Here is a 26,748-nt window from a genome sequence, read left to right on the forward strand (position 1 = left end):
TTGTGCTTTCTCACTCTTGCTGTCTCTCAAATAAATAAAGAAATAAAATCTTAAAAAGAAAGAAAACCAAAAAGTTAATTTTCATGAATTTTAATTTATCAATTTTCCTTTTATAGTTTGTGTTTATTGGCATATTATTTATGATTCTCGAGATCATTAAGCTTTTCTCCTATGTTTTCTTCTAGATGATGTATGGCTTCAGACTGCATTTAGGTCTATGGTGCATGTTGAGTTAATTTTGATGCCTACTTTACACCATATACGAAGTTTTTTTTTAGTATATAGCTATCCAATTGTTCTAGCATTATTTCTTGAAAAGATTATCCTTTCTCCCAATGAATTGTTTTGACACTTGTTGAAAATCAGTTGGCTAAATACGTATGAATCTGTTTCTGGGCTTTTTTTCTGTCCCTTGATCTGTAAGTCTGTTTTTATGTCAATACCACATTATTGTAATTTAAAAACAAGTGTTGGGGCACCTGGGTGGCTCAGTCGTTAAGTGTCTGCTTTCAGCTCAGGTCATGATCCCAGGGTCCTGGGATGGAGCCCTGCCATCAGGCTCCCTGCTCAACAGGAAGCCTGCTTCTCCGTCTCCCACTCCCCCTGCTTGTGTTTCCTCTCTCGCTGTGTCTCTCTCTGTCAAATAAATAAATAAAATCTTTAAAATAAATAAATAAAAATAAGTCTTGAAATTGGATAGTGTAAGTTCTCCAAATTTGTTCTTTTTTTAAGATTTTATTTATATATTAGAGAGAGAGAGAGTGTGTGCCTAAGTATGACCAGGCGGAGGGGCAGAGGGAAAAGGAGAGGAACAGGCAGACTCCCCACTGAGAGCAGAGCTGGACAAGTGGCCTGATGCAGGGCTTGATGAGGGGTTCTATCCCAGGACCCTGAGATCATGACCTGAGCCAAAGTCAGACGCTTAACTGACTGAGCCACCCAGGCGTCCCTTTTTCTTCTTTATAAAACATTCCTATGTATCATTACCTCTATTTTTTTGCTTTCTCTTCAGTCCAGAATTACCTACTTTTCTTCCTCCATAGACTGTCTCTTAACTGCCCAAATCCTAGACTTCAGAGCCTATATTTACGGCTTATACTTTCTCATTGCCCACTTTCTCTTTAGTCCTTATGGAGCTTTCTGCCCTTTCCCTAATGAAACTCCTCTCTCACAGAATTTGGTTGTCAAGAATAAACTTTTTTTCCAAATCCTTATCTTCCCTCATGGGTCTAGCATGGGCGCTGTTGACCACCTCTAATTCTTTTGTTTTTTTTTTTTAAAGATTTTATTTATTTATTTGACAGAGAAATAGACAGCGAGAGAGGGAACACAAGCAGGGGCAGAGGGAGGGGGAGAAACAGGCTTCCCGCGGAGCAGGGAGCCCGATATGGGGCTCGATCCCAGGACCCTGGGATCATGACCTGAGCTGAAGGCAGACGCTTAACAACTGAGCCACCCAGGCGTCCCAACCACCTCTAATTCTTAAAATGTCGTACTCATTTTGGTTTCTTAGACTCCATTCTGTTGTTGTTTCTGCTATCTTTTTGATTTCTTTAGGACTTTATTTTATCATCACTTTTTTTTCCCTGTTCAGTTGCTCACCCCTAAACCACACATCTAGGCTGCAAACTTGCAGTTCTGTCTGTTGATGAATATTCTACTTGATGCTCCACTGGCATCCGAAACTTGACATATCCAAAGTTTTTCTAGCCCAACCTGTCCTTTCTTTGTTTCTGTTTACATTAATATCAGAATCTTCCAAGTGCCCAATCGCCAAAGCTTTGGAGTTATTGTTTGTTCTATTTTCTTTTCTTTGTTTTTCCTCATCTCCACCCGGCCATAGCCTGTACCCTCACTCCATACAATTTATTGTTGCATTTAGTTAATTCTTCCTGTTTAGTATAACTTGAATGGCTCCTCCACTGCTACCACCCCAGGTTTTCTTTCAGCACTTTTGGAAGGAAGGGAAAAAATGATCAACAAAGTTATGAGGAAGTTTATGTTTTCCTGGATGAAAATCTTAAAATTTCCATATTGGACATTTAGATCCTATTCTCTTCTATTTAAAAGCATGTGTGTTTGCTTTTGTTTTGCCTATGTCTGGGTAGGGCTTTTTGGCCTTTATAACAGAAACGTTCTAATTTCTGATCATGCCGAAACAATAAATTATAAGAACTGAAAAGGAGATGTATCTACATATACTGTCAAATACAAATTTGACATTTGATAGTGTTTGCTATGGTAACTTCAGAGTAAATTGCTATTACTTATCCCTCAACAAGTGATCTCAAGACACCTGTAACCACTTTTTAGGGAATTCTGGATATTGCTGCCTTAGTTGTACTAATTAAGGAATACTCTTTGGAGAGGTTATGTCTGCATCAAATTGTATTGATCATTGTTTACATGTTTTCCACATAGAGCTTTAGAAATATAGCCCACTTTAAGTCTAGTAAAGTCTGTTAAGGAAGTTTTACTCAATTTTATGTACATTCATACAAGTAAAAATTATAATCTGTTTGAGTTATTAATATACCTATATAGCTTCTGATATCAAGCATGTAAACTACTATAAAAGTTTGAGTAGGATTAGCTTGTATTGTTAGTAACTGCTGTATCTGAAACTAGAAGGAAAGAAGGTTTGTCTTCATTTATGAAGCAGCTGTTATTTCTCTAAAATCCCCCACAGTCATTGGGTCTTTGTGTTTTGTTATTTATTTATTTATTTAAAAGATTTTTATTTATTTGAGAGAGAGAGAGCAAGAGAGAGAGCATGAGTCAGGGGGAGAGGCCGAGGAGAAGCAGGCTCCCCACTGGGCAGGTTGCCCAACTCTGGGCTGGATCCCAGGACCCTGGGACCATGACCTGAGCTGAAGGTAGACACTCAACCGACTGAGCCACCCAGGCACCCCTGTGTCTTTGTGTTTTGACCAAGATCTGTCATAGGGTTTCCTCTTGCCCTGTTCTTGAAAATGTGGGGTGTTTTCAGATGAGAACATTTGTTGTGGATACAAGTCTTTTTTATCACTAAATGCTGAAGTGGTAGGGAAGAGGCCATGTAAGTAAAGTTTTCATCTGGGTGTTTTCCTCCCCCGTTTTGGTTTGTTAAAGAGGGTGTTCATTATGTGAGTTACCATCTTATTCTCTTTTGTAATAAGTAATTTTGTATTTTCATTTTTATTCTTCCTCCTACCCCCTTATACACCTATGTTTGCATCTCTAAAATTTTAAGAATTAAGATTTAGATTGCAGGCATGTTTCTTGCACACTTACTCTGAAATTCTTTCATTTCTTTTTTTTTTTTTTTTTTAGTGGAAGGAACAAGCAATGGTGCCCTCCAGCTTTTTGTTGACGCTGGGATTCCTGTGAATTCAGACATGATAAGCCATTTTGTGAATGAGGCTCTTGCTGAGACCATTGCTGTCATGCTGGGTGACAGAGAAGCAAAGAAGCAAGGTCCTGTTGCTACAAGTGTTTCTGGGGATGTTTCAGCAAGCAACACATACTTGCTGGTAGGAGTGACTCTCCTTTCATGACTTGGAGTCCTGGGGAGTTTTTGATATATTTATTAAAAAACAGTAAGATGGACAAATTTTAAATTAGGTATCACAATAAGATCATAGTTTGTGGTGGAGATTGATTTTTTTGTTGTTGTTGCTATGATATTATAGTATTATTTTCTCCAGCATTTAACTTTTAAATCTATAGAAAAGTTGAAAGTATAATACAATGAATGTCTGTATACCCTTTATCTAATATTTTCCAATTGATAACTTTTTTGACATATTTTATCTGTCTTTATATGTTATATATTCTTTAAAAATCATTTGAAAGTTGCAGATATTATGACATTTCACTTCTGAAAGCAGCAGTATCTCCTAAGAACAAGATACTTTATTACATAATCAAAATGCCATCATCATACTTCTGAAGAAATTTAACATTGATATGTTAGTACTATGTAATATAGAGTCCATATTCGAATTTCCCTGTTGTTCACAAAATATCCTTTATAGATTTTTTTAAAATTCAAGATATAGCCAATGTTCACACATTACTTTGGGTTATTATATAAACTGCTATTTTTAATCTTTAAAAGAAAATATATTTTAGGCACTTTTGTTGTTTGTTTCATCACCCTTACTATGCTAAATGGTTTCTAACCTATTATAGGAATGTGGAATTATACAAAACCAAAATAGACTCTATACTACTAACCAGGTGTTTAAAACCTTGTAGTCACTTCTGATTCTATAGATCATGAGGGCATCATTTTATATAGGTGAAACATTTAAACTACCTCATTTGAGGTATAAACTAAGTTACATATTTGAATTTTATAGAGATTGGTATAATGTAATTGGCATGATGTGATTAGTGTGCCAGAGATTAGGTACATAGTTTTGGTCTGTGCTTGTTCAGCTTATTGGTCATGCATGCAGTGCAGATGTCGTCAGGGTTATGGCTTTCTCTGTGCTAATTAACGTTGGTATGTTTTCTGCCCATATACTGCGTAGACTCTCATGAGGGTGATAGAATGAGAAAAATGTAAAAAAATCAGTATAAATAGGCAGTATATACAGTTGTTAAGAGCATAGACTTGGGAGTTGGGAAGATCTGAATTTGAACCCTCCGCTCTGTTGCTTTAGTTTCATATGTATAATAGAGAAAATACCTAGAGTTTAAATAACCAGGACTTTACCAAAATCTGCTTACTGAGTATCTGGGAGGGCAAGCTCCCTTTCCCCACTGCCATATTGTTCATTATCTTCAGAATTGTCATGACTTTTCTTGGTCCTTTGATCTTCCAAATATATATTACAATTTAGTTTTCAAGTGCCATGAAAGATTTTTTGAGGATTTTTATGGGAATTGATCTGATTTTGATTGGTTTAATTTGGAGAGAATTGCCGTCTTTATGATACTGTTATCATCTTAGCCAAGATTTTGTGGAAAATATAGCGAGATGATGAATGAAAAGAGCTTCATCTAGTGCCTGGAATTTGGTACTCAATAACTAATTGTTTATCATCATTATCCATTACCAATACTAGTTAGAATACCTTCAGATTCTCTCATGATGATGGTCAGTAGCATTATATTTGAAAACAGTGCTCTTATGCTGTTGTTTTATGTAGTCAAGAGGAAAGAAATAAAGGCTGAGTATATGCTAATTATTAAGCAGTGCCATAGAATTTCTAATATGCTTCATGGTTTTAAAATTGCATAACAATTTTCAACTCATAATCAAAATAAAGGCTAATTACCCTGCTGTATACAGATGTTTTAGAATGAGGAGAAAAAAGACAATGTATTTGAAAAAATAGGTAAAAGACATGTCTAGACAGTTCACACACAAAGAAATACAAATGGCTCATATACATATAAAAAGATAGTCAATATCACTGATAATAAGGAAAAAAAATCACTGAAACCTCATTTTTACTTATTAGATTGGTAAAACACCAGAAGTTTGATAATGACATTGTGTAGAAAACCTTGGGGAAATGGGAATTCACATACCTTCTTGTGGTTAGTGTACAATAATATAACCCTGCAGGGGGAAATTTGACAATATGTATTCAAATTAAAAATACAATTAACCCTTTAACCAAGCAGTCCCACTTTTAGGAAGTTATCCCACAGATAATCTATACACATATGAAATTATGTCTGATGACTCTAGGGAAGGGAATTAGGTAGATAGGTTATGGCCAGGAAAGGAGACTTAATTCGCACTATCTTTCTTTTGTACCTTTTTGAATTTGAATAATTACCTATTTAACAAATCCATTTTAAAGTGTTTACTTTTTCCTTCCTCAGTCCTTTCCATCTCCATATTGTCTTCATTTCATGCCCCCCCACCCCGCTTTTTCTTATCTTTCCATTACTTTTTACAAGCTCTGTTCTTTTGTGCTAAAAGTCTGCTCTTTGATATCTTGTCAGTTAAAATACTTCCTTTCTGTTACATGGCCTACCCAGCTTGTGTTTGCATTTGATCTTCAGCTGTATATTCACTGCATCTTCCTCTCTATGTTAGAAGAGAGAGCCTTAGATTTCTTTGGGGTCTGCTTCAGAGGCAGAGCTATTTCAATAGCCTGAGGGTCTCTGCAGGCTAGTCTTGAAACTAACAGCTAGAAGTTCAAGGTAGGGCTCCCGTTTCTTCCCCATTCATTTAAATTCTCTGTAATCTCTGAATGAGCTCATTTCATTGTTTTACATTATCTTTTTTGGGTGATTATAATATCTTGGGTGATTATTGATATCTTGTTTTATTTATTTTAGGCAAGAATATGTACCCCAGTGGCTACCCCACAGCCAACTCCTCCTCATTCACCTTCATCACCTCCTAAGGAGCTTGTGTTAGTAAAAACTCCAGATTCTTCTCCCTGTAATTCAGATCGTGATTTAGCTATTCTGGCGAAAGAAATACTCGCTGAAAAAGGTAGAAACCTTATTTCTGTACATCAGTTTTTATCTAATAACTATTACATAAGATTACATGGTTTATTTTATGTTTTATAGATTAATATGCACATACCTTTTGCTTATTAGGTTTTAATAAATCATTTTTTCTTGCAAGGAAACTAAGAAATTGGTTGCCACTTTTTAAAGTATATGATCTAGGGGCACCTGGCTGCCTCAGTCAGTAGAGCATGCAACTCTTGATCTCAGGGTTGTAAGTTTGAGCCCCACATTGGGCTTGGAGATTACTTAAAAAAATAAAACATCTTAAAAAAAAACCGTTAAAAAAGTATAGGATCTAATACACACTTAGACTACTTTTAAGTTCAGGGGTACCTGGTTGGCTCAGTCGGTTAAGCGTCTGCCTTCAGCTCAGGTCGTGATCCCAGCCAGGGTTCTACATCGGGCTCCCTGCTCAGTGGGGAGTCTGCTTCTTTCTCTGCCCCTCACCCCACTTGTGCTCTCGCTCTCAAATAAATAAATATTTTTTAAAAAAGACTACTTTTAAGTTCATGGCAGTGTAAAAGTGATAGGTCTTTTCAAGATTATTTTCTAATACTTTACTAAATTAATTTGGGAATTTTCCCATTAGTGGCCATTATTATTAATGATTATTGCCATTATTTGTACACCAAAATGTTAAGAAATTCCTGAAGCAACATATCTTGCCTTCCTATGGAGTTGTTTATTGACTTTTCAAATTTCTTTTTAAACAAAAAATCTTTAGGAAATGATACGCCTGCCATCACACTTGTTAATACTCCAGCGGTTACCCCTACTACAACACCACCTCCTGCCCCAGCTTTTTCCCCAACTTTGTCAGAGATTTCCATCGATAAATTGAAGCTGTCAGACCCAGAGCTTCCTAAGCCATGGAGTGATGGAGACCTGCCACTGGAAGAAGAGAATCCTAACTCTCTTCAAGAAGAACTTCACCCGAGAGCTATGTAAATGATAACATATTCACTTTCAGAAACTGCATTTCATCTTAAGTTGACACAAAGGATACATTGAAAACATCAGAAATGACGAAGCTTTATAAACCACAAGCTACTTTATACTTTAGTAGAAGTTTCATAAACTTTAGTTTTTAAAATTTTCACCAGATTTACTTGTGCCTTCAATTCTTTTTTAAGACATTTTTGTGAAACAGATTAAAATATGTATTGTTATAATATTGTTAGTAAAATAGAAAATGATTTCTCCTCAGAGTGAATCTTCATTTACACTGATTAGTTAACTTTTATATTACTGTACAGATTTATTTTAGAGATGGTAGAACTTTCAAGATGGTCTATGATTAAAGCATGAAAACAATTTTGGAAAAATAAATCTTGGTAATTATAGTAGTGCAGATTATAGAAACACTTTGCTAAAGGAGACCTTTGAATCGGGTTTTTAAAATATAAAAATTAATATAGGCCTTCAGTGACCTAATAAGTTCAAAATGTCTTTTTCTTCTTAGTGTAATGTCTGTGGCCAAGGATGAAGAACCTGAGAGTGTGGATTTCCCTACTCAGCCTGCACCTCCAGAACCTCCAGTTCCGTTTACGCTACTTCCTCCTGGCACCAAGGCCCCTTCCCCCACACAGATGCCAGGTTCTGATTCATCAACAACGGAGAGCACCTTGAGCATTACTGCCACTGAAACCGAGACTTTAGATAGACCCATCTCTGAAGGAGAGATTTTATTTAACTGTGGTCAAAGAGTGGCTCCCAAGAGTAAGTTAACTTGTATCAATTGATGTCACTTGTTACATTATGATAATTTCTAATACTTTTCTATGTCTAGTGTTTTTACTTAATTTTTAAGATTAAACATGGTATAATAGAAAGAATATGGACTCTTCAAGGTAACTTTTCTGTGCCTTAACTTCAGAAAGTAAAATCTTGCTCATAAATCTCACCTTCCAGAAATAATATCACTCTTAATAGTTTGGGATATACCCTTCCAGTCTGTTTTTTTCTATGCATATGTAGATACCTACATACGTGTGTGTGTGTGTGTGTGTGTGTGTGTGTGTATTTACCTTTAAAAATAGGATCATACTATATATGTTGTTTTGAAGCCTGAATTTTTTTACCTAATAGCATATTGTGGACATCTTTTTTATCAATACATATAGCTGCACTTCATTTTTTAAGTTATGTGTAGTCCATTAAAACAATGCCATAGTGGTTGGCATGTAGATTCTTTCAATATTTCCATACTATTCGTAAAAAATAACCCTCCAATGACCATTCTTACACACATACACTTTGTGGACCTATCTGATTAATTCCTTAGAATACATTCCTAGAAGTGGAATTGCTGAATCAGAATACACACCTTTAAGGGGTGCCTGGGTGGCTCAGTTGTTAAGCATCTGCCTTTGGCTCAGGTCATGATCCCAGGGTCCTGGGATCGAGCCCCACATCAGGTTCCCTGCTCAGCGGGAAGCCTGCTTCTTCCTCTCCCACTCCCCCTGCTTGTGTTCCCTCTCTTGCTGTGTCTCTCTCTGTCAAATAAATAAATAAAATCTTTAAAAAAAAAAAAAAAGAATACGCACCTTTAAAATAGTGATACATTGCCAACATGCTCTTTAGAAAGGTTAACCAGTTTTTAATTTTAAGCAGTTTTTAATTACATCGGTAGTATTTAGGAGTGCCTCTTTCTCAGTTTCATAGTTGCCATCGATATGTATAGTTTTTTTTTAATTTCTGACAGCTGATAGGTAAAACAAAAATCTCATCTTTGTTATAAAATGTACTTTTAAAAAAACTGGTGAGATTGAGTAACTTGTGAATTATTTATGAACAGTATTTTTATTGTATGTTTAAATGTAATGTTCTATGGCCTTATGGTAAGATTGTTTACAAAATTTACGTTTCTTCTGTTTTCTAAATTTTTATAATGTAATTTCCAGTTTTAGGAGATGAAGGACTGTATTTGATGAACCTAAATGATAGCTTATCCAGTACTCTGCATGATGCCCTTGAAATGGTAAGAAATTATTGGCTCCATATTGAATTCTGACACAAGGAATATTTTGATGAATTTGTTGCCATTGATCAGGGTTTTTTCCTCAGATATTTGAGTTATAGGTATAAAATTTAATAAAATATCCATGAAGGAATTTAAGGCTTCTTGCACATTTCATTATAATTGTGAGAATGAAAGAAAATTATTAACCTCTGTGGCTCCGGTACTTGAAAAATACACAGTTAATGTAATTATGTAATGAAAATCTAGCTCAATGGAAATTGTCATATGGGTACAGTGCCTTTATAATATTTCAAACAGGGCTTTATCTGTTTAAACTTGCTCTCTTATGATATATTTGTTATTTTTCCCTAATCAGGATTATAATTCTTTGTGCTAAAAATAATTGAATTCATTGGCATAAGAAAAAGAAACTGAAATAGGACACAGTAGTACCAGCACTTCCTAGTTATTACCTAGCTCTATGGAAGAAAAAGTTGGCATTTAAAAACATGATTACACTGTGTGGAGCACTGGGTGTTATGCACAAACAATCATGGAACACTACATCAAAAACTAATGATGTAATGTATGGTGATTAATATAACAATAAAAAAATTTAAAGAAAAAAAATAAAAACATGATTACAGGGGCTTCTGGGTGGCTCAGTTGGTTAAGCACCTGACTCTTGATTTTGGCTCAGGTCATGATCTCAGGGTCCTGCGATGGAGCCCCATGTTGGGCTCTGCACCCAGCGGGAAGTCTGCTTGAGGATATTCTCTCTCTGTCTCTGTCTCTCTCTCTCTCCCCTCTCTCCCCCTCTGCCCCCCCCTTCTTGCTTGCTCTATCTCTCAAATAAATAAATCTTTAAGAATATATATATATATATTTATTATTATTATTATAGGGGTGCCTGTGTGGCTCAGTTGGTTAAGCAGCCAACTCTTGATCTCAGCTCAGGTCTTGATCTCAGGGTCATAAGTTCAAGCCCCACATTGGGCTCCATGCTACGCATGAAACCTACTTAAAAAAAAAAAAAAAACTGGGGCGCCTGGGTGGCTCAGTAGGTTAAGCGACTGCCTTTGGCTCAGGTCATGATCCTGGAGTCCCGGGATCGAGTCCCGCATCGGGCTCCCTGCTCAGCGGGGAGTCTGCTTCTCCCTCTGACCCTTCCCCCTCTCATGCTCTCTCTCTCTATCTCATTCTCTCTCTCAAATAAATAAATAAAAAAAATCTTAAAAAAAACTGTATATATACACACACACATATATGTGTGTGTGTATATATATTATATTTAAATTATATATAATTATTACAATATGTGTAACATCAATTAGTATTACAAGATATATAATATCAATTATTACATATCTACATATAAATATCATACAGAAATGATAATAGGAATTTTCTTTTGAAATACTACTAAGGAATAGAAATCTTTAATATATATTTTTAACCACCTAAGCAGGGGGAGGTAGTTGTACTCAACTTTCATCTACATTTATCTATAGCCTTTGCTAAGCGTTGCTGTTATTGTTGCTCTTTTTTAAAAAGTTTGGTAAGTTTTGACATTTGTATATATCTGGAGAGCCATTACCACAAGCAAGATAATGAACATACCACCACCCATCACTCCCCAAAGTCCCCTCGTGCCCTTTTGTAATCCCTCCTCCCCACATCTTACCAGTCCTCTCATCCCCCACGTACCTAGCCCACTGCTGGTCCACTTTCTGTAGCCAGAGTTAGTTTGCATTTTCCAAAATAACAGAAATGGAATCACATGGTATATATTCTTTTTTTTTTTTCCTGGTTGCTTTAACTCAGCATAATTATTTTGAGATTCATCTGTGCTGTAGTGTGTATCATAGTTTGTTCCTTTTTATTGCTGTGTAGTAATGTGTTGTGTGGATGTACCACAGTTTGTCTATTCACCTGTCAGTGGACATTTAGGTTTATTCCAGTTTTGGCTATCACAAAGCAACTATGAACATTTGTGTACAAGTTTTATGTGGACATATGCTTTCATTTCTCTTGGGCAAATACCTAGGAGTGGAATGGATAGATATGTGGTAGATATATGGTAAACTTTTTAAGGAAAGCTGTTTAATTTGATCTGCTAAAATTTTGTGTTGGCCCTTTGCATCTATGTTTTTAGGAGTTATATTTTACAGGAATTACAGGAATCTGCAGAGTTTTGGGCTTTGCTCAGGCATATGGTTAAATTGCCTAAAGACAGTTTTACCCTTTTGAGTCTTGCTTTAAAGATTCATGAGTTAAGACCAGAGCAGTACTCACTCTAGGCTATTTGTTCCCCGTTGTGGAGGCAAGACCCTTCTAGGCACTTCTGCCAATGCCTCATTAAATGTGGTCTTCCAGCCCACCTGGTAGGAAGAGCTATTATTCCAGCCTGTGTACACGCCCTGGACACTGTTGGAGCCAGTCCTTTGTCCAGCCTCATGTGGTTACCTCACATGCATGTGCTGATCAGTATTGAGTGCTCAGAGGGGACCCTCTGCAGATCTCCAGAGTTCTCTCCCTGTGCAGCTTTCGCTTTTCTGGGAGCCTGTCTTACGAACTCTAGCTGTCATGGCTTCTTGGAGTTTCAGTCCCGTCTTCTCAACTCAGGGGGTCGCTGAGCTCTGCCTGCATTCTCCCTCCTGTGCGGCAGCCTGGAAACTGCAGCCTGGAAACTCCAGTGAGCTGGAGCAGTCACAGGGCTCTCCTGATTAGTTTCCATCTCTCAGGGGTCACCGTCTTTTGTTACCTGATGTCCCACATCTTGAAATGCAATTTTTTCATGTACTTTGTCCATATTTTTAGTAGTTTCAAGGGATTGGGTAAATCTGAAAATAAAGTCTGGTGGCGTTATTATCTTTCCATTGGTATCATTATACATGATCATGATGTAAACAGAGAGATTGGTCTATTTTTGAAAAGTCACGTCCTTCTGTCCCTTTATAATCATAATGCTAGAAGTTCCTGTAAAGCAACCACTTGAAGTGATGTAAACCAGGACTGCATATTAAATTCACTGGGGAGGTTTTAAAAAATATGCATGCTGGGTTCCATCCTCTGATAGATGGATTTGATAGGTCATGAGAGTTGTATGGTGTGCTCATGTATGGCCAGTTAGAAGCCTAGATCTGTATATTTTGAAAAAGTTCCCAGTGTTTTCATGTGCGTCCTTTGTTATATGTGACATCTCATTTTACAGATGAAGTTGAGTGAGGTTAAATGACTTGTCCATGTCACATAGCTATTTGGTGACAGATACACAACTCTTTTTACATAGATACATGATACCTTTTCTTTTCATTTTAAGCTAATAATTGTACATTTTGAGTTCTTTTTTTTTTAAGATTTTATTTATTTGAGAGAGAGAGAATGAGAGATAGAGAGCACGAGAGGGAAGAGGGTCAGAGGGAGAAGCAGATTCCCCGCTGAGCAGGGAGCCCGACGCGGGACTTGATCCCGGGACTCCAGGATCATGACCTGAGCCGAAGGCAGTCGCTTAACCAACTTGAGCCACCCAGTCGCCCTACATTTTGAGTTCTAATTGGGGCTATCTGAATCCTAAAGCTTAAGTTACAAGGGGCTGGGTGTGTGTGGTGGAGCATTTCTCAAGTCCACAAGCAGCTTTGGAGGCTAGGTAGCATCTTTATGTTATTAAGGATGTTAATCGTATAAAGATCCTGAATCTGGAAATTAATATATCCAAGTAACAAAATTTGTTAAAAACAATTTGCTTTACTGTATACAGCGGCATGAAATAATGCATTAAGGAGATTTTTTGGTAAGGTTTTAATGGAACAATTACTTCTCTAACAGTAATTATCTATTGCAAGTAATTGAGTCCATTATGAAGAGAGTGGTAAACACTTTATGAAATAATATGTGGGGAAGGCAAAAATGAGATGTCTTTATTTTCAGAGAAGCATTAAACTAACATTTGGTTTACTTAATATGTCATTATGCCATTCTTACCCATTCTTAGAACTTTATCATGGTGCCAGAGCATGTTTAAGTTTATATTAAGTTTGTTTAAAGTAATAGCCAAACCAAAATGGGACTAAATGATAATATCTTTGTTTTTCTTCATTTGAAACTGAGCTCTAATGTTTTTGCTAAGCCTAAATCAAATATGCTATAAATTCTTTTTTAATTTAATTTTATTTATTCATTTGGGAGAGAGAGAGAGAAAGGGAGAGAGCAAGAGCGGGGGTGAGGGGTGGGGGGTGGAGAGAGGGAGAAGCAGACTCCCCACTGAGCAGGGAGCACTCTATGATGATCCCAGGACCTTGGGATCATGACCTGAGCTGAAGGCAGAGGCTTAACCCACTGAGCCATCCAGGCGCCCCAGATATGCTACAAATTCATAATGAAGTCAAGTGCAGAAGTACAATCTTGAAAATCCAAGAACAACTTGAAGTCATGTCACCAATAGGCATTTATCTATATACAGCTGGGGGATAAAGACTTACAGTAATCTAGAATTAATAAACTTTGTTTCATTACTAGTAAAATAGTAAGTAAATTACTTAGTAAAATACTAAGTGAAACATACTACTGATGGAATTAAAAATCTTGTTAATAGTTGTATTTACAAGGGAATCCAGTTTCTCTGACTCTGAGCCCACACTGTCCTTCATCTTTGGGATGGGTCTTATTTGAAGTACCAAGAAGCCTAGTCTGGGTCCTCCAGGGAGGGTTGCAGTACCTACTCCCTAGCCAAGTACCAGAGGTCAGCCCAAAGGCAAAGGGACAATCAGAGGTCTATAGGTGCCTTAACACATTTCTGCAGTTTTTCATTTTTGCCTGTGGTCCAGGTTTCAGCATCCCCCCAGTGCTCTACCCCCATCACTACACTGGTGGTGCTTTGGGTGCTGCATAAATATGAAGCAGGAAACTGTGTGAGCCAAAAACCTGATGGCCCTACATAAAACATTTATGAATCCTTATAACTCAATCACTTGGGACAGTGGATCCAATTTTCATGTTTATTATAAATGTCCAGTTAAGTGTAAGCAAATTATTTTATAGTGTTGTTTCTATTTGAGGCAAACTAAAGAGTTGTTAGTATAGGCAAATGGAAATGAGAACTAGATGAAAATAGTGTCCACCTTCTTTCCACGAAGTGCTAATATGACCATTTTCATGATGGCTTCTATGTTTCATTAATCACAAGTCAAGAAAAATGCAATTGTTTCGTAGAATTTTGTTATGTTAATTGTCTTTATATTTCATTCAGGAAGATGATCCTCCCAGTGAAGGACAAGTAATTAGGATGCCCCATAAAAAAATTCATGCAGATGCAATTCTTTCTCTTCTTACTAAACAGAACCAGGACTTCTTGGTTTCACAGCAAGCAGTCTATCATTCAGAGGTACTTATTAACCTTGATGATTTTTGTTTTCTTTTGGTTTGATCTAAATACAGAAAAAATAACAAAAATATTCCTACTTTTAGTGAAAGCATGCTAATTCTTCAGCTTATTCAGGGGTCAACCTTGTAGTAACTTTAACCTGAAATCAGAGCTCTAGAGTTTTACAGCTGAAAAGAATTTAGGCCATCTGTTCCAGCCCTCTTGTTCTGCAGTTGAAAAAAACTGGGAAAACTGAAGCCCTTTTAAATGATTTGTGAGGATCATTCATTCTTTCTTCAGCCATTTACTGAATATCTACTCTGTGCCAGACACAACCTTGGAAGAGGTACAAAGATGGAGGAGACAGGACCCTACCGTTAGGAAGCTTACAGTCCTGTAGGGAGAAAAAGGCTTAACAATTACTCTATAGTTGATAACTGATCAAAATATTTAGAAAGTGTTGAATATCTCACTGTGACTAGCACTTTAGATTAAGAGAAAAGTCTGGAGAAGTTGGTTGAACTAGATGATCATAAAGAACCTTTTAAGCCATAGAAAGGCTTGGGCACTGTAGAGGCAAGGAGGTCACAAGGTAAGATACTTAGGAAGGAATATGGAGGTTTTATAATCCAGTCCTGGTGTTTGGAGGGGAAGAGGGGAATGAATAGTGATCTGGTTTCACCTGCAACTTTTCATCCCAGATGGGCTTTTGTGCTCCCTGATGTTACTCTTACTCTGGAGCACCAGTGCCTGCAGTCTGGGTTGTTGCCAAGATCAATGATACTTATGCGTATGAGAGCATTTTGTGAGTAGGCAAGCTAAGGCTTCGGTAGAATCATAGAGTATTAAGGTGTTAAATAGCTCAGCAATTACAAGCACCCTAGAAAATTGATTCATAATAGAGAAGGTACTATTTATTACACAACATTTTATATGGTAGTGGCAAAGTAATAGAGACACTGTGAAATACTCCTAATTATTTTCTAGGGAAAGTGTATCTGCTGTCGTTCTAATCTTTGCCTAAGAGTCTCCAAAGGTTTTATATTAATTTCAAAACATTCCTTTTCTGTTTAGAGATTGTTGAGGTAATTGATGTTCCTAAACAAAAGTCAGATTAGGGACTTAGAGGAGATAGAACTACGCAAGAATTTGGGAAAATTGTAGAAAATCTTGAATGTTGAGTTAGGAAGTTAGGCTTTATAGTCAACAGAGCCATTGAAGATGTTTCAGCAGTGATTTCTTCATATGTTCTAGAAAAACACTTGGTTGTAATTAAACCCCATTTAAATGAGAAAGCATGAGAGCTTTCAGATACTAGAATTTTTATTCAGTTCTTGATTAGTAAACTCATAGTTAGAATATTTTTTTTATTATGTTAATCACCATACATTACATCATTAGTTTTTGATGTAGTGTTCCATGATTCATTGTTAGCGTATAACACCCAGTGCTCCATGCAGAACGTGCCCTCTTTAATACCCGTCACCAGGCTAACCCATCCCCCCCTCCCCCTCCCCTCTAGAACCCTCAGTTTGTTTCTCAGGGTCCATAGAATATTTCTAAGTCACAAAATGTGGTAGTGATCACGTATATAATTTTTAATGCAGAAGTCTTCATTTTTTAGTTTTTAAATTTATTTTATATATTTGATAAAGAAATGTATTTATACTCGTATACTTTCCCGGGGGAAGAACTTATATTAAGTATGATGAAAGTAGTCTTCTTCAACTTATGTACTTCTAAAAAATGTAACAATTTGGATAGGGGTAATGTTTGTCACTTAACTATAAGGTTCACCCTAACAAGTTCAGGCAGTTTTCATTAATGAAGAATGAAAGATAAATTGTTTATTATTTTAATTTGAAGCTGTATGAATATGCAATGTGTGCCATTATTTAGTTTAAATCATAAAATTTTTCTTATGTGTTTTGCTATCTAATTTGGAGTTTGAAAAACAGATAATGGTTATTTAACTTCATAAAAAATAAGATATTAGCAACAAAGCCTATTGCCAGATGCCTGATTGAACTAACTTTTTAAGTCTGTCTTTCAGTAGTGTGTGTGTGGCTTAATAAGCACTGTCTAAAATACCTTTCAAGCGGTCAAGTGTCATGGATCATGGTATTTGACAAATTTTTGCTGTTTTGACTTGGTTTTAATATGGTGTTCTTAACAATTATTTCTACCTTTGATAGGACTTGGAAAACAGTGCAGGTGAACTTAGCGAAGGACAAAGGCCCAGGCTGACAGCAGCAGTAGAGAACATGTTACTGGGACATTCTGTCTCTATGCAGCTACCTGCCACGAATGCAGAGTCTTTGGATCAGAAATGTGCTCCTAAGCCATTATCTCAGCAATTTGACACAGTTACAGGTATACATCAAAATATTGCTTCTTGATATATCATTTATTAGAATGTACTGGAATCCCATCACAACTGTCTTTGTACTATTTCCATGCTGAATGCTATATTCTGTTTTGTGTTATAATTACAGTAGTGATCCTAATCTGAATTAAGAAAATAGCTATTTTTAGGTGGGGGCAAAATTTCTTTATTAAAAATGGTCTGTTGGGGTGCCTGGGTGGCTCAGTCGTTAAGCGTCTGCCTTTAGTTCAGGTTATGGTCCCAGGGTCCTGGGATCGAGCCCCGCATCGGGCTCCCCGCTCTGCGGGAGGCCTGCTTCTCCGTCTCCCACTCCCCCTGCTTGTGTTCCCCTCTCTCACTGTGTCTCTCTCTGTCAAATAAATAAATAAAATCTTTAAACAAACAAACAAAAAAATGGTCTGCATTATTGAAAAGTTTAGTAATGACTTTTTTTGTGGTCTATATGCCAGTATTTTCCCAAATGTGATTCAGGTATCAGTGTTAGTATGTGAACCACTGGGTGGTGCATGGAGTAATTTTGGTAATATGCATACATATACTTGAAATTTTTTAACAGTGATATGTTCATTTTACTGCATACTAAAAAAATATGATTTAGAACACCAAACTGTGACAGAACATATCTTGTTTAGGACAAGGTTAAATTAGATAATGCTGTAGAAATTCACTCTTTACATTGTATGAATTTCTGACACTGTGCTCAGTGCGCTCATGACTATTTTAGAACCTCATTAGCCAGACTTTCTGCTATAACACTTTGGAAATAAGAATAGAAGAGAGAATACTGATCACTAGCATATACAGTTGATTCTCATTATCTTTGCTAGTTACATTCTGTGGAGTCACCAGGAACACTGCATTAGTAAATACTGACCCATTGCTCCTCGGGGAAAATACAGACCTAGATTCCTGCAAGCTTCTGATCATCTTTGTCAACTGATCAATATATAACTGTGTTAATGTGTGTTTCTTTTTAAAGAAATTTATTGTAATATATATTGTTGGTGCATTAACATTATGCCCAAGGTCTACAACACTGTAGCTCATGCCTGAACAAAGCTTATAGACTCCATGTATTTTTCTCTCTAATGCCCTTCATACTTTTGTGCACTTAGGATCCCAGATAGCACTATAGCACTATGAGCGGGGGCCACTTGAAACCACACATCACCAACAAAAAGCACAAAAATGTGAATAAACAGTGAATAGATAGCAAAAAGGACCCTTGTTTACAGTATAAGAACTGAAATAAGAAAACAGAGCATCAGCTTGTTCAGCTTCAGCTGGTAAAGTGTATGTTGGGTGATGCAGAAGTTTTTTACTGGTCTACCCGGGTCTGTGAATGATCACAAAAGCACTTTGACTATGGATTTTGTGGTTAGAAATAAATTAGGTGAATTTGCAAATGTGGAATCAGCACATTAATGAGGAGCAAATATATTCTTATTTACTGATTTTTCCATGCCCATTGCTGCATTCTTTTAAGTGAAAAGAACTTATGGAGGTATGCAGATTTTCCAAAAATCAGAAAAAGAAATGCATGAAGTTAGAAAAACATTGGTATAGGATATTTATATTGAGTGAACACCTTATATCATTCAGAATTAAGAGAAATTCAAGACTAATTTTTCCAGGAGAATAAATGTAAAGTAAGATTGGAGTTATTTCTCATTTTGTGCATATAGTGAGAGCGTTAAATGTTTTGCATTCTTTTAAATGAGTAGGATTTAAAATGGCATAAAATGTGACTTTTTGAAGTTTTTATTTAAATTCTAGTTAACATACAATGTAGTATTAGTTTCAGGTGTACAATATAGTGATTCAGCATTTCCACTTGCTCATCACAAGTGCAGTCCTTAATCCCCATCACCTGTTTTACCCATTCTCCTCCCCTCTCCCACGTTCGCTCTGGTAACCATCAGTTTGTTCTCTGTAGTTAAAGAGTCTGTTTCTTGGTTTGTTCCTTTTCCCCCCAACCTTTGCTTGTTTTATTTGTATCCAGCTAACTGCAGATTGCAGTTAAACAGAATTGACACTAGGTGGCTCTCACAGATCACTTGAGAGCTGCTAGGTACTTGAGAAAAACTTGGTACTTGTTAAATTATTATAGAATAAAATACATGAGGCTATATCCTGTTTAGTCTCTCCTTATCCCTCTGGTAGCACCTAGCATATTATCTACAGTACAGTGTATTTATAATAGTAGGTACACTATAGGTATTTGTTTAATAGGGAAAAAAGTCATGTGGCATAACAAAGATCGAGCACATAGATGAGGCAATATAGCAGAGTGTGGCTAAGAATTTGGGCTTTTGGAGTTTCAGATATCAGTTTGAGTTCCAGCTTTGTGTACTTCAAGGCAAGTAACGTAATATCTCTGAGCCCAATAATTTTATTGGGACTGTATTTCTATTAGATTTGTACAGGCAAAATATATTAATAAATTACAGTATTGTTTGTCTTAGGTATGTATAATGGAGTACACAAATGAATGGATCAAAATAATTCTTTTCAAAACAACATTTTGTGAATTAATCTATTAATGACCTTTTGAGTTATTTCATTTGTGTGCTTCCTATATGCTTGGGAATAGAATTCATCTGCTTAATTTACAAAAACCAAATAAGGAGATGTTCAGAATTTATTATGGGCCACCCCAGTGTGTTTCAGTTATACAGCACTGTCAGCTGTAGTTGAAAGCCATTGCCGACATGCATTCTGTAGATTAAAAATATTTTGATAGTGGTTTAGATGTTGAAGCTACAATTCTTATTTCATAAAATAAACTCTACCCACTTATTTTATCTATGGGTTGTGTATCCCGTTTGTTAACTGAGGCTCTCTCTTTTAAAGTTAGTATTAGGAAGAATGTCTGCCTTAGAAGTTTCCAAATAATAAAAAAGTAAAATTTAAAAAAATATATATCTGAGCCCAAGTTTCTTCATCTATCAAGTGGGGATAATATTTAATAGATGTTTGCTATGTAGTAAATGAGGAAGGACCTTGTGGGCTGAATATGCAATGAGATACTGGGAAAAAGTGAAAAAATAGCAAGACTTAATCAGGGAAATATAAGTACTTTATCAATGAATTAGAGCTTAGGATACAATGAGATTGGAGTAGTGAGCAGAAACTAGGTCCTAAAAAATCCTAGATAATATATGAAATAGTTTTTGGATTTTCTCTAAGATGATAGGGATCCATTTGTGAACCAAATAGAAAATAATGCCAATCTTATTTTATATTTATGCCCATGGAAAATTCAGTCTTGAATTTCTATCAATTCTGAATGTTTTGTGATATTCACAGGTCCATTAAGGATTATAAGTAAATGACTGATATGATGATCTTTGTCTTCTTTTAGCATGATCATTTAAGGTACAGTGTGATGAATAGATTGGAAAGGATTAAGATTGGAGGCAAGGAGCCTGATTGGACAGCTATTACAGTAAAGCTGATGAAACATTATTCAGCAGTGAGGAAATGTAAAAAGGGAGATTTGAGAGACAAGAAGGAGAATGGGCAAGACTTAAGTTTGAATATGAGAAAAGCAAAAGAAAGGAGAATCTATCCTTATGGTTGGATAGATGGAATTTCCATTCACTGAGAGAGAGGGAATGTGGAGAAGGGATAGAATTAGGAGGAAATAAGGATGAATGGGGTTTTAAGCATGTGGAATTTGAGGCGCCTTTGGGTTTCATGCAAGTGGAAAAATCTATTAGATTTGACAAACCCAAAGCTGCTGCTGGCACTGGCAATTTTGGGTGGACTTAGCCTTCTCTGAAAGTCTTAAGTGTCTAAGGTTGCTTTTTCATCACAATAAGATTCTAGAAGAGTAAAATTAGGGATTTCAAGTTATGATAAATTTGATGTGAATGATACAATAGTTACAAAGAGCTAAGTTACATTATACAGACAAGACACCCACACTCAATGAGCATACTTTTTAGAAGTGACACCATTGTGTTGTTGAGCAAATTTAGCATTGTTATGATGGCTGTTGGAATTCTTTCCTGATCCTTTATCACTGGGTTAGATGCCTGTCATATGTGCTCTCTGTATAGTCCTCACTTGAGGGTAGGAACTTTATCTTGTTCATTGTCCTATCCCTGTCATCTAGCAGAGTCTGTAGCACCTAGGACATAGGAAATGTATGTTAAATGATAGGGTGTTCTATGAGTTGAAAGCTATTACACATTTTGAAGCATTTGGGAGATATTTGATTATATACTTTCTGGGTTTTTACATTTAGGTCTTTTATCAAATTTTACCTTGTGTCTTTTTTTTTTTTTAAGGTTTTATTTATTTATTTGAGAGAGAGAATGAGATAGAGAGAGCATGAGAGAGGGGAGGGTCAGAGGAAGAAGCAGACTCCCTGCCGAGCAGGGAGCCCGATGTGGGACTCGATCCCAGGACTCCAGGATCATGACCTGAGCCGAAGGCAGTCACTTAACCAACTGAGCTACCCAGGCGCCCTTACCTTGTGTCTTTTTAATGAATTTTTTCTTTATACCATACATTAACCACATATAATTTTACATAAAACAAAATGTGATTATATCATACATTAAATTATAGACTCTTTTTGGAGTGCCTTCTATCCATTCCTCGTCTTCACATTTTCTCCTATCCCATATTTTGCCTTATCCCAGCTAACTCCTGTTAAGATTCTGGCGTGTAATCTTCCTGTTTTTGTCCATAGACACACTCGTGTGTAATGTACATGATAGATACATATGATTTGTGTGTGTGCTGTTATTTTACAAGTTGAGATCATAACATGCCCACTTGCCTGCATTTGTTTTTACACCATAAATCCTATGGAAATTACTCATAAGTCTCTGATTGCCTTTGAGTTTCTATGTCTTTTCATGTTGGCCATTTGGATTTGCTCTTCTGTCAATTACCTACTTAAGTGCTTTCCCCATCTGTCAGGTTCTGAATTTTTCTTAAAACCATGTAATATTATTTCTATATTTTAGATGTTTTCTATCACCTGCATTGCATTCTTTTTCCAAATTTATACTGAATTCATTGACATTTTTTATGGTCTTTCTTTGCCATATAGTTAACAAAAATTTTTATATAGTTATTTCTATCTTTTATATTTTATGTGTTTTTATGGCTTGGTTAGGTTTCTGCTAACACAAGTTTATACCTGTAGTCTTGTAGATTTTCTTGTGAGCTTTTCATCATTTAGTATATATTTATATTTAAGTCTATCTGGAATTTACTTTTGCAAATGGTGTAAAGTAGAAGTCCAATATGATTTTCTTCCACATAAATAGCTAGTTGGGCCAGCATCAACTAATATATAAGCTGTTTTCCTTTCTACTGAATTAAAATATCAACCAGTTTGTATATTATTCTCATAGAGGTAGGAATATTTTTCTGGGTTCTTTATGATCTAAAACATGTTAGACTATAGTGTCTTCATGGCACATTCTGTTATCTGACAGGGCAAGTTTCCCCTTCAAAAAGTTTTTCATACTTTTGTTGGCCCGTCTCAGACATTTATTCCATATAAACTCTAAAACTTTTTTTTCTATTAAAAATCACCCTATGGGCACCTGGGTGGCTTAGTCGGTTAAGCGTCCGCCTTTGGCTCAGGTCATGATCCCGGGGTCCTGGGATCGAGTCCCACATCGGGCTTCCTGCTCAGGGGGGAGTCTGCTTCTCCCTCTTCCTCTGCCCCTCACCATGCTGTGCACTCTCTCTCTCTCAAATAAATGAATAAAATCTTTTTTAAAAAATCACCCTAATTAGAATTGTACTGTTATGTATTAATATTGGAAGAATTAATATTTCTATGGTGTATCTTATTCAGATAATGTTTTTGTCAATAAGATGTAATAATTTTCATCATATGGATTCAATGCTTTTGTTAATCTTATTTTTAGTTATTTTAATGTTTTGGTCACTATAGTAAAGGATTATTTTTCTATTTTTAGGTGCATACTGATATAATAGAGAAAAACCAATGATTTTTATATATTTATCTAGTGTTCAGTTTCATTACCGAATTCTCTTCTTTAATGAAGTTCTTTTTTCTCTCTAGAGTCTCTTGTTTTTCTAGATATATAACCATATTATCAGCACAGAATTTTTCATATCTTGTCTTTTAACATTATTTGTGCTAATTCTTTTATCTTAATTCATTTGCCAGCCTTAGGAAAATTTTGGAAAAGTGACATATGAATAGAATAAGACATATCAGAATATAAAGAAGCCAAAGGCGCCTGGGTGGCTCAGTCGTTAAGCCTCTGTCTTCGGCTCAGGTCATGATCCCAAGGTTCTGGGATAGAGCCCCACATCAGGCTCCCTGCTCAGCAGGAAGCCTGCTTCTCCCTCTCCCACTCCCCCTGCTTGTGTTCCCTCTCTCACTGTGTGTCTCTCTGTCAAATAAATAAGTAAAATCTTAAAAAAAAAAAAAAAAAAAAGAGTATAAAGAAGCCAATATATAAGGCCTGGAACAATAGTTAATCTGAATGATGGATATTATTACCATTATTAAATTAATAATATGCTAGATAATTAATGACAATAAAATCAGTGATAATTTTGAGAAATTATTTTGTACAGACTGAATCTGGAAAAGTAAAAATTAAAACTCAAGGTATATATTTTGTTTTATGTAAAATTCACCTAAAAATAGAGATTAACATAAAAGATCAGAGGGTAATTTATTTGCTATTCCTAAGAAATTGTCAATATACTGACTTTATTTTAGAGAGGGAAAGGTGGAGGGAGGGTCAGAGAGAGAATATTAAGCCCCAAAATGGGGCTCCGTCTCACAACCCTGAGATTATGACCTGAGTTGAAATCAAAAGGCAGATGCTTAACCAACTGAGCCACCCAGGCACCCTCTACACTGACTTTTTTTTTAATACACTGACTTTAAATGGAAAATATTTATGATACCTTTAAAATATTATTTCATTTAAAACAATTTGCTTATGTATAATGCTTCAGATCTAGATCTATTTCTGTTGACTACAATGAGATATACTATGCTAAATATTTAAAAGGTGGCCATTAATTAGGAAAAACAGAATTTTCTTAGAAATATTTGAGCAGGAATATAAAATAAAGAACAATGGGAGTTGGAAAATGAGGATTTTAATTCCTCTTACTAGCTCTCTGCTTTTTTGGATAGTCCGTTAACTTCCCTGAGCCTTAGCTTTGTCAGTAAATGATAGTTATAAAACTATCTGATCTGCCTAGCTTACAGAATGATTGTAATATTCAAATTAAATGATAATGTATGTGAAAGTGCTTGGAGTATAAGGTACAATAGAAATGTACCATGATATTATTAGATAGATAGCTTTGCTCCTATTGCCTTCTTTTTATTGATTTGATTGAGATGCCATTTGGATGAGGAAAAGAACATAATCATTTGAAGAAAAATAACTACAGAACAGAGCTAAGCAACACTAACGTTTTCTAGCTAGGAGATTACCCCTTGCTTTCATATTACATTTTAGAAAGAAAGTATTCTACTGACTCATACTGATAGAAAAGGTAAGCTGGAATGCTAGGAGTTGATGTGAAGGAGTGGGGTTGGGTGTAGACTGTATGAGCAACTTGTTGACTGGAAACTTAGAATAGTCCATAGACTTGTCTGGACATAGGTACTTTTTGCATTCTCTACAAGCTTTAGTTTTAATTGCAAGGAAGACTTGGTACCATATTATTTTGGTTAAAGTACACTGCTACATCTTATTCAGCAGTGAGAAATATTGGTAATTTTAATCAATTACTTGTTCTTTTTCTAAGATAAATTAAACAATTTTTACTTTTTGTTTATATCTTTGACAACAGGTGGTGGTTATGAAGATTCATGTGCTAGTCATGGTCCAAGGAGTTTGGGAGAATTGGAATTGCAGCCAAATTCTAACCCTGCCCTTCCCACAACACTTTTGACAGTACCAGAAAATGATGTTATGTTATCAGGAGCTGCTGAAGATATTCATCAGGTACCCAATTAATAACGTTTGTACTTTACTTAAAATGAATATGGTAACAATATTGTCTTAACATGGTATACTGTCAAGAACATAGTCTTTGGAGTCATGCTTCCTTTATTTACTAATTCACGCTTGGATACAAATCTTAGCTTTTAGGAATCTAGCAGTGCCCTTGAATACATAGCCTTTTTCTAAGCCTCAGTTTCCCCATATATATATGTATATATATATGTAAAGTGCTTGTCACCTAGTTAGGTAGCTATTATCATTTATACTTTGGATCCCCATGCAATATCGAGCTCAGTAATTTGCCATAGTAGGTACTCAAGAATTATTTATTATATTAAAATTTGCAAAAGTTGTTAACATGAAAGCATAAGAAATTTCATACTGAGTTAGGCCAGTGGCCTGTGTAATCTTGTGTACTGAAAAAATAAATTACTCTTCAACATGTAAAGAAATGTTCGTGTTATTAAAAACAGTTTTGTATCTGTGTAATAGCAATGCATTTCTCACTGTAGGTTAATGTATTCACTTAGTATTTATTGCATGGTATTGTATAGCATTGCACGGTGTTGGTATTACTGGTTGCTACCTCAGGAGTTTCCTGGGTGAAATTCAAAACTGGCTTCCTATGCATGGAGAGTAAGGAGAGACTGAATAAAGACACAGACCACTTCAGAGTGGTGGGTGGCAGGTTCAGTAAGTAAGGGAACTTACTGATGAGGCTTGTCTCGGACAACTGTAAGACAAGTAGATCTCTGCACCCACCCACCAGAATCTTAAAAGTATATATGGAAGCCTTCATTTTGGTTTAGTCAGGTATTCAGTCCAGATGGCCTCTTAACAACTTACTCTCTCAACAACTGCTAGTATGGAAATAGTAGGTGGGACATATATTCCAAAGACAGAGAAAGAGTAAGGAGCCTCTGATTGCCTGGGTTCAGCTTGTGGGTCAACTGGTCATTGATAAGAATCCAGAGGTAGCTTTTTAAATTCCTGTCAAAGTGTATCTGATAGCTGTTTTCAGGAACTCATTCATAACTAAGCCCATAAAGCAGGAAAAGGAAGAAAGAAAATGGCTTCGCAATTCGTGATGTGTGATTGTGAAAGAATGTGTGACTACTGTCAGTTTCAAATTTGGTTACGTTATAGGTAAGGAAGAGAGGCGACAGGGCTTATGGTAGAATATACATTTCTTGAATGGTGAAGGAGGGTAACAATACCTACTCATTCTCTTGTGAGAATTAGATGATGTTACTATATATAAAAGCTCTTCGAAAATTGCAGTGCATTATGCAGATTTTCGTTTTATGTAAAAGTGGTTATATGGGAGAGCTTACAAGCAAATTAAGTTTTTATCCTGTCTAAATTCATCATGTGTATATATCTAGAATAGTTTGATTTATAAGGAGCTCTGAGTTCTCTAGTAAAAATAGAAATAATTTGAATATTTGAAATCTGTGTATATCATCCAAATCTTTTTAAAGATTTTATTTCCAGTATCTTTTCATTAGCGTTACACATTAATGTGTACTCTATCACCCATTTAGCAATTAGAAAGCATGCATAATATTCAAATTTTGTGTCTCGTGCTCTC

The 26,748-nt window shown here is 35.9% G+C and overlaps 1 protein-coding gene across 12 annotated transcripts in view; it reads left to right on the forward strand.

The window, feature by feature from the left end:
* KIAA0586 (KIAA0586 ortholog) overlaps positions 1-26,748 on the forward strand; it is a 129,361-nt gene that overhangs the window by 51,296 nt on the left and 51,317 nt on the right. For 10 of the 12 annotated variants that reach the window (XM_025869952.2, XM_025869953.2, XM_073895278.1 and 7 more), the window contains 8 exons: positions 3,313-3,512; positions 6,286-6,445; positions 7,193-7,412; positions 7,931-8,187; positions 9,372-9,448; positions 14,679-14,813; positions 16,988-17,165; positions 25,003-25,157. In XM_025869952.2, coding sequence (XP_025725737.1) covers positions 3,313-3,512; positions 6,286-6,445; positions 7,193-7,412; positions 7,931-8,187; positions 9,372-9,448; positions 14,679-14,813; positions 16,988-17,165; positions 25,003-25,157 — 1,382 coding nt within the window. The remainder of the gene's footprint in view (positions 1-3,312; positions 3,513-6,285; positions 6,446-7,192; positions 7,413-7,930; positions 8,188-9,371; positions 9,449-14,678; positions 14,814-16,987; positions 17,166-25,002; positions 25,158-26,748) is intronic. The other 2 variants (XM_025869943.2, XM_025869946.2) reach the window with 1 other exon arrangement.

This window comes from Callorhinus ursinus, unplaced genomic scaffold (genome assembly GCF_003265705.2).
Source record: "Callorhinus ursinus isolate GAN/ISIS: 27379988/994484 unplaced genomic scaffold, GSC_fseal_2.0 scaffold8, whole genome shotgun sequence".
Classification (NCBI taxonomy): Eukaryota; Metazoa; Chordata; class Mammalia; order Carnivora; family Otariidae; genus Callorhinus; species Callorhinus ursinus.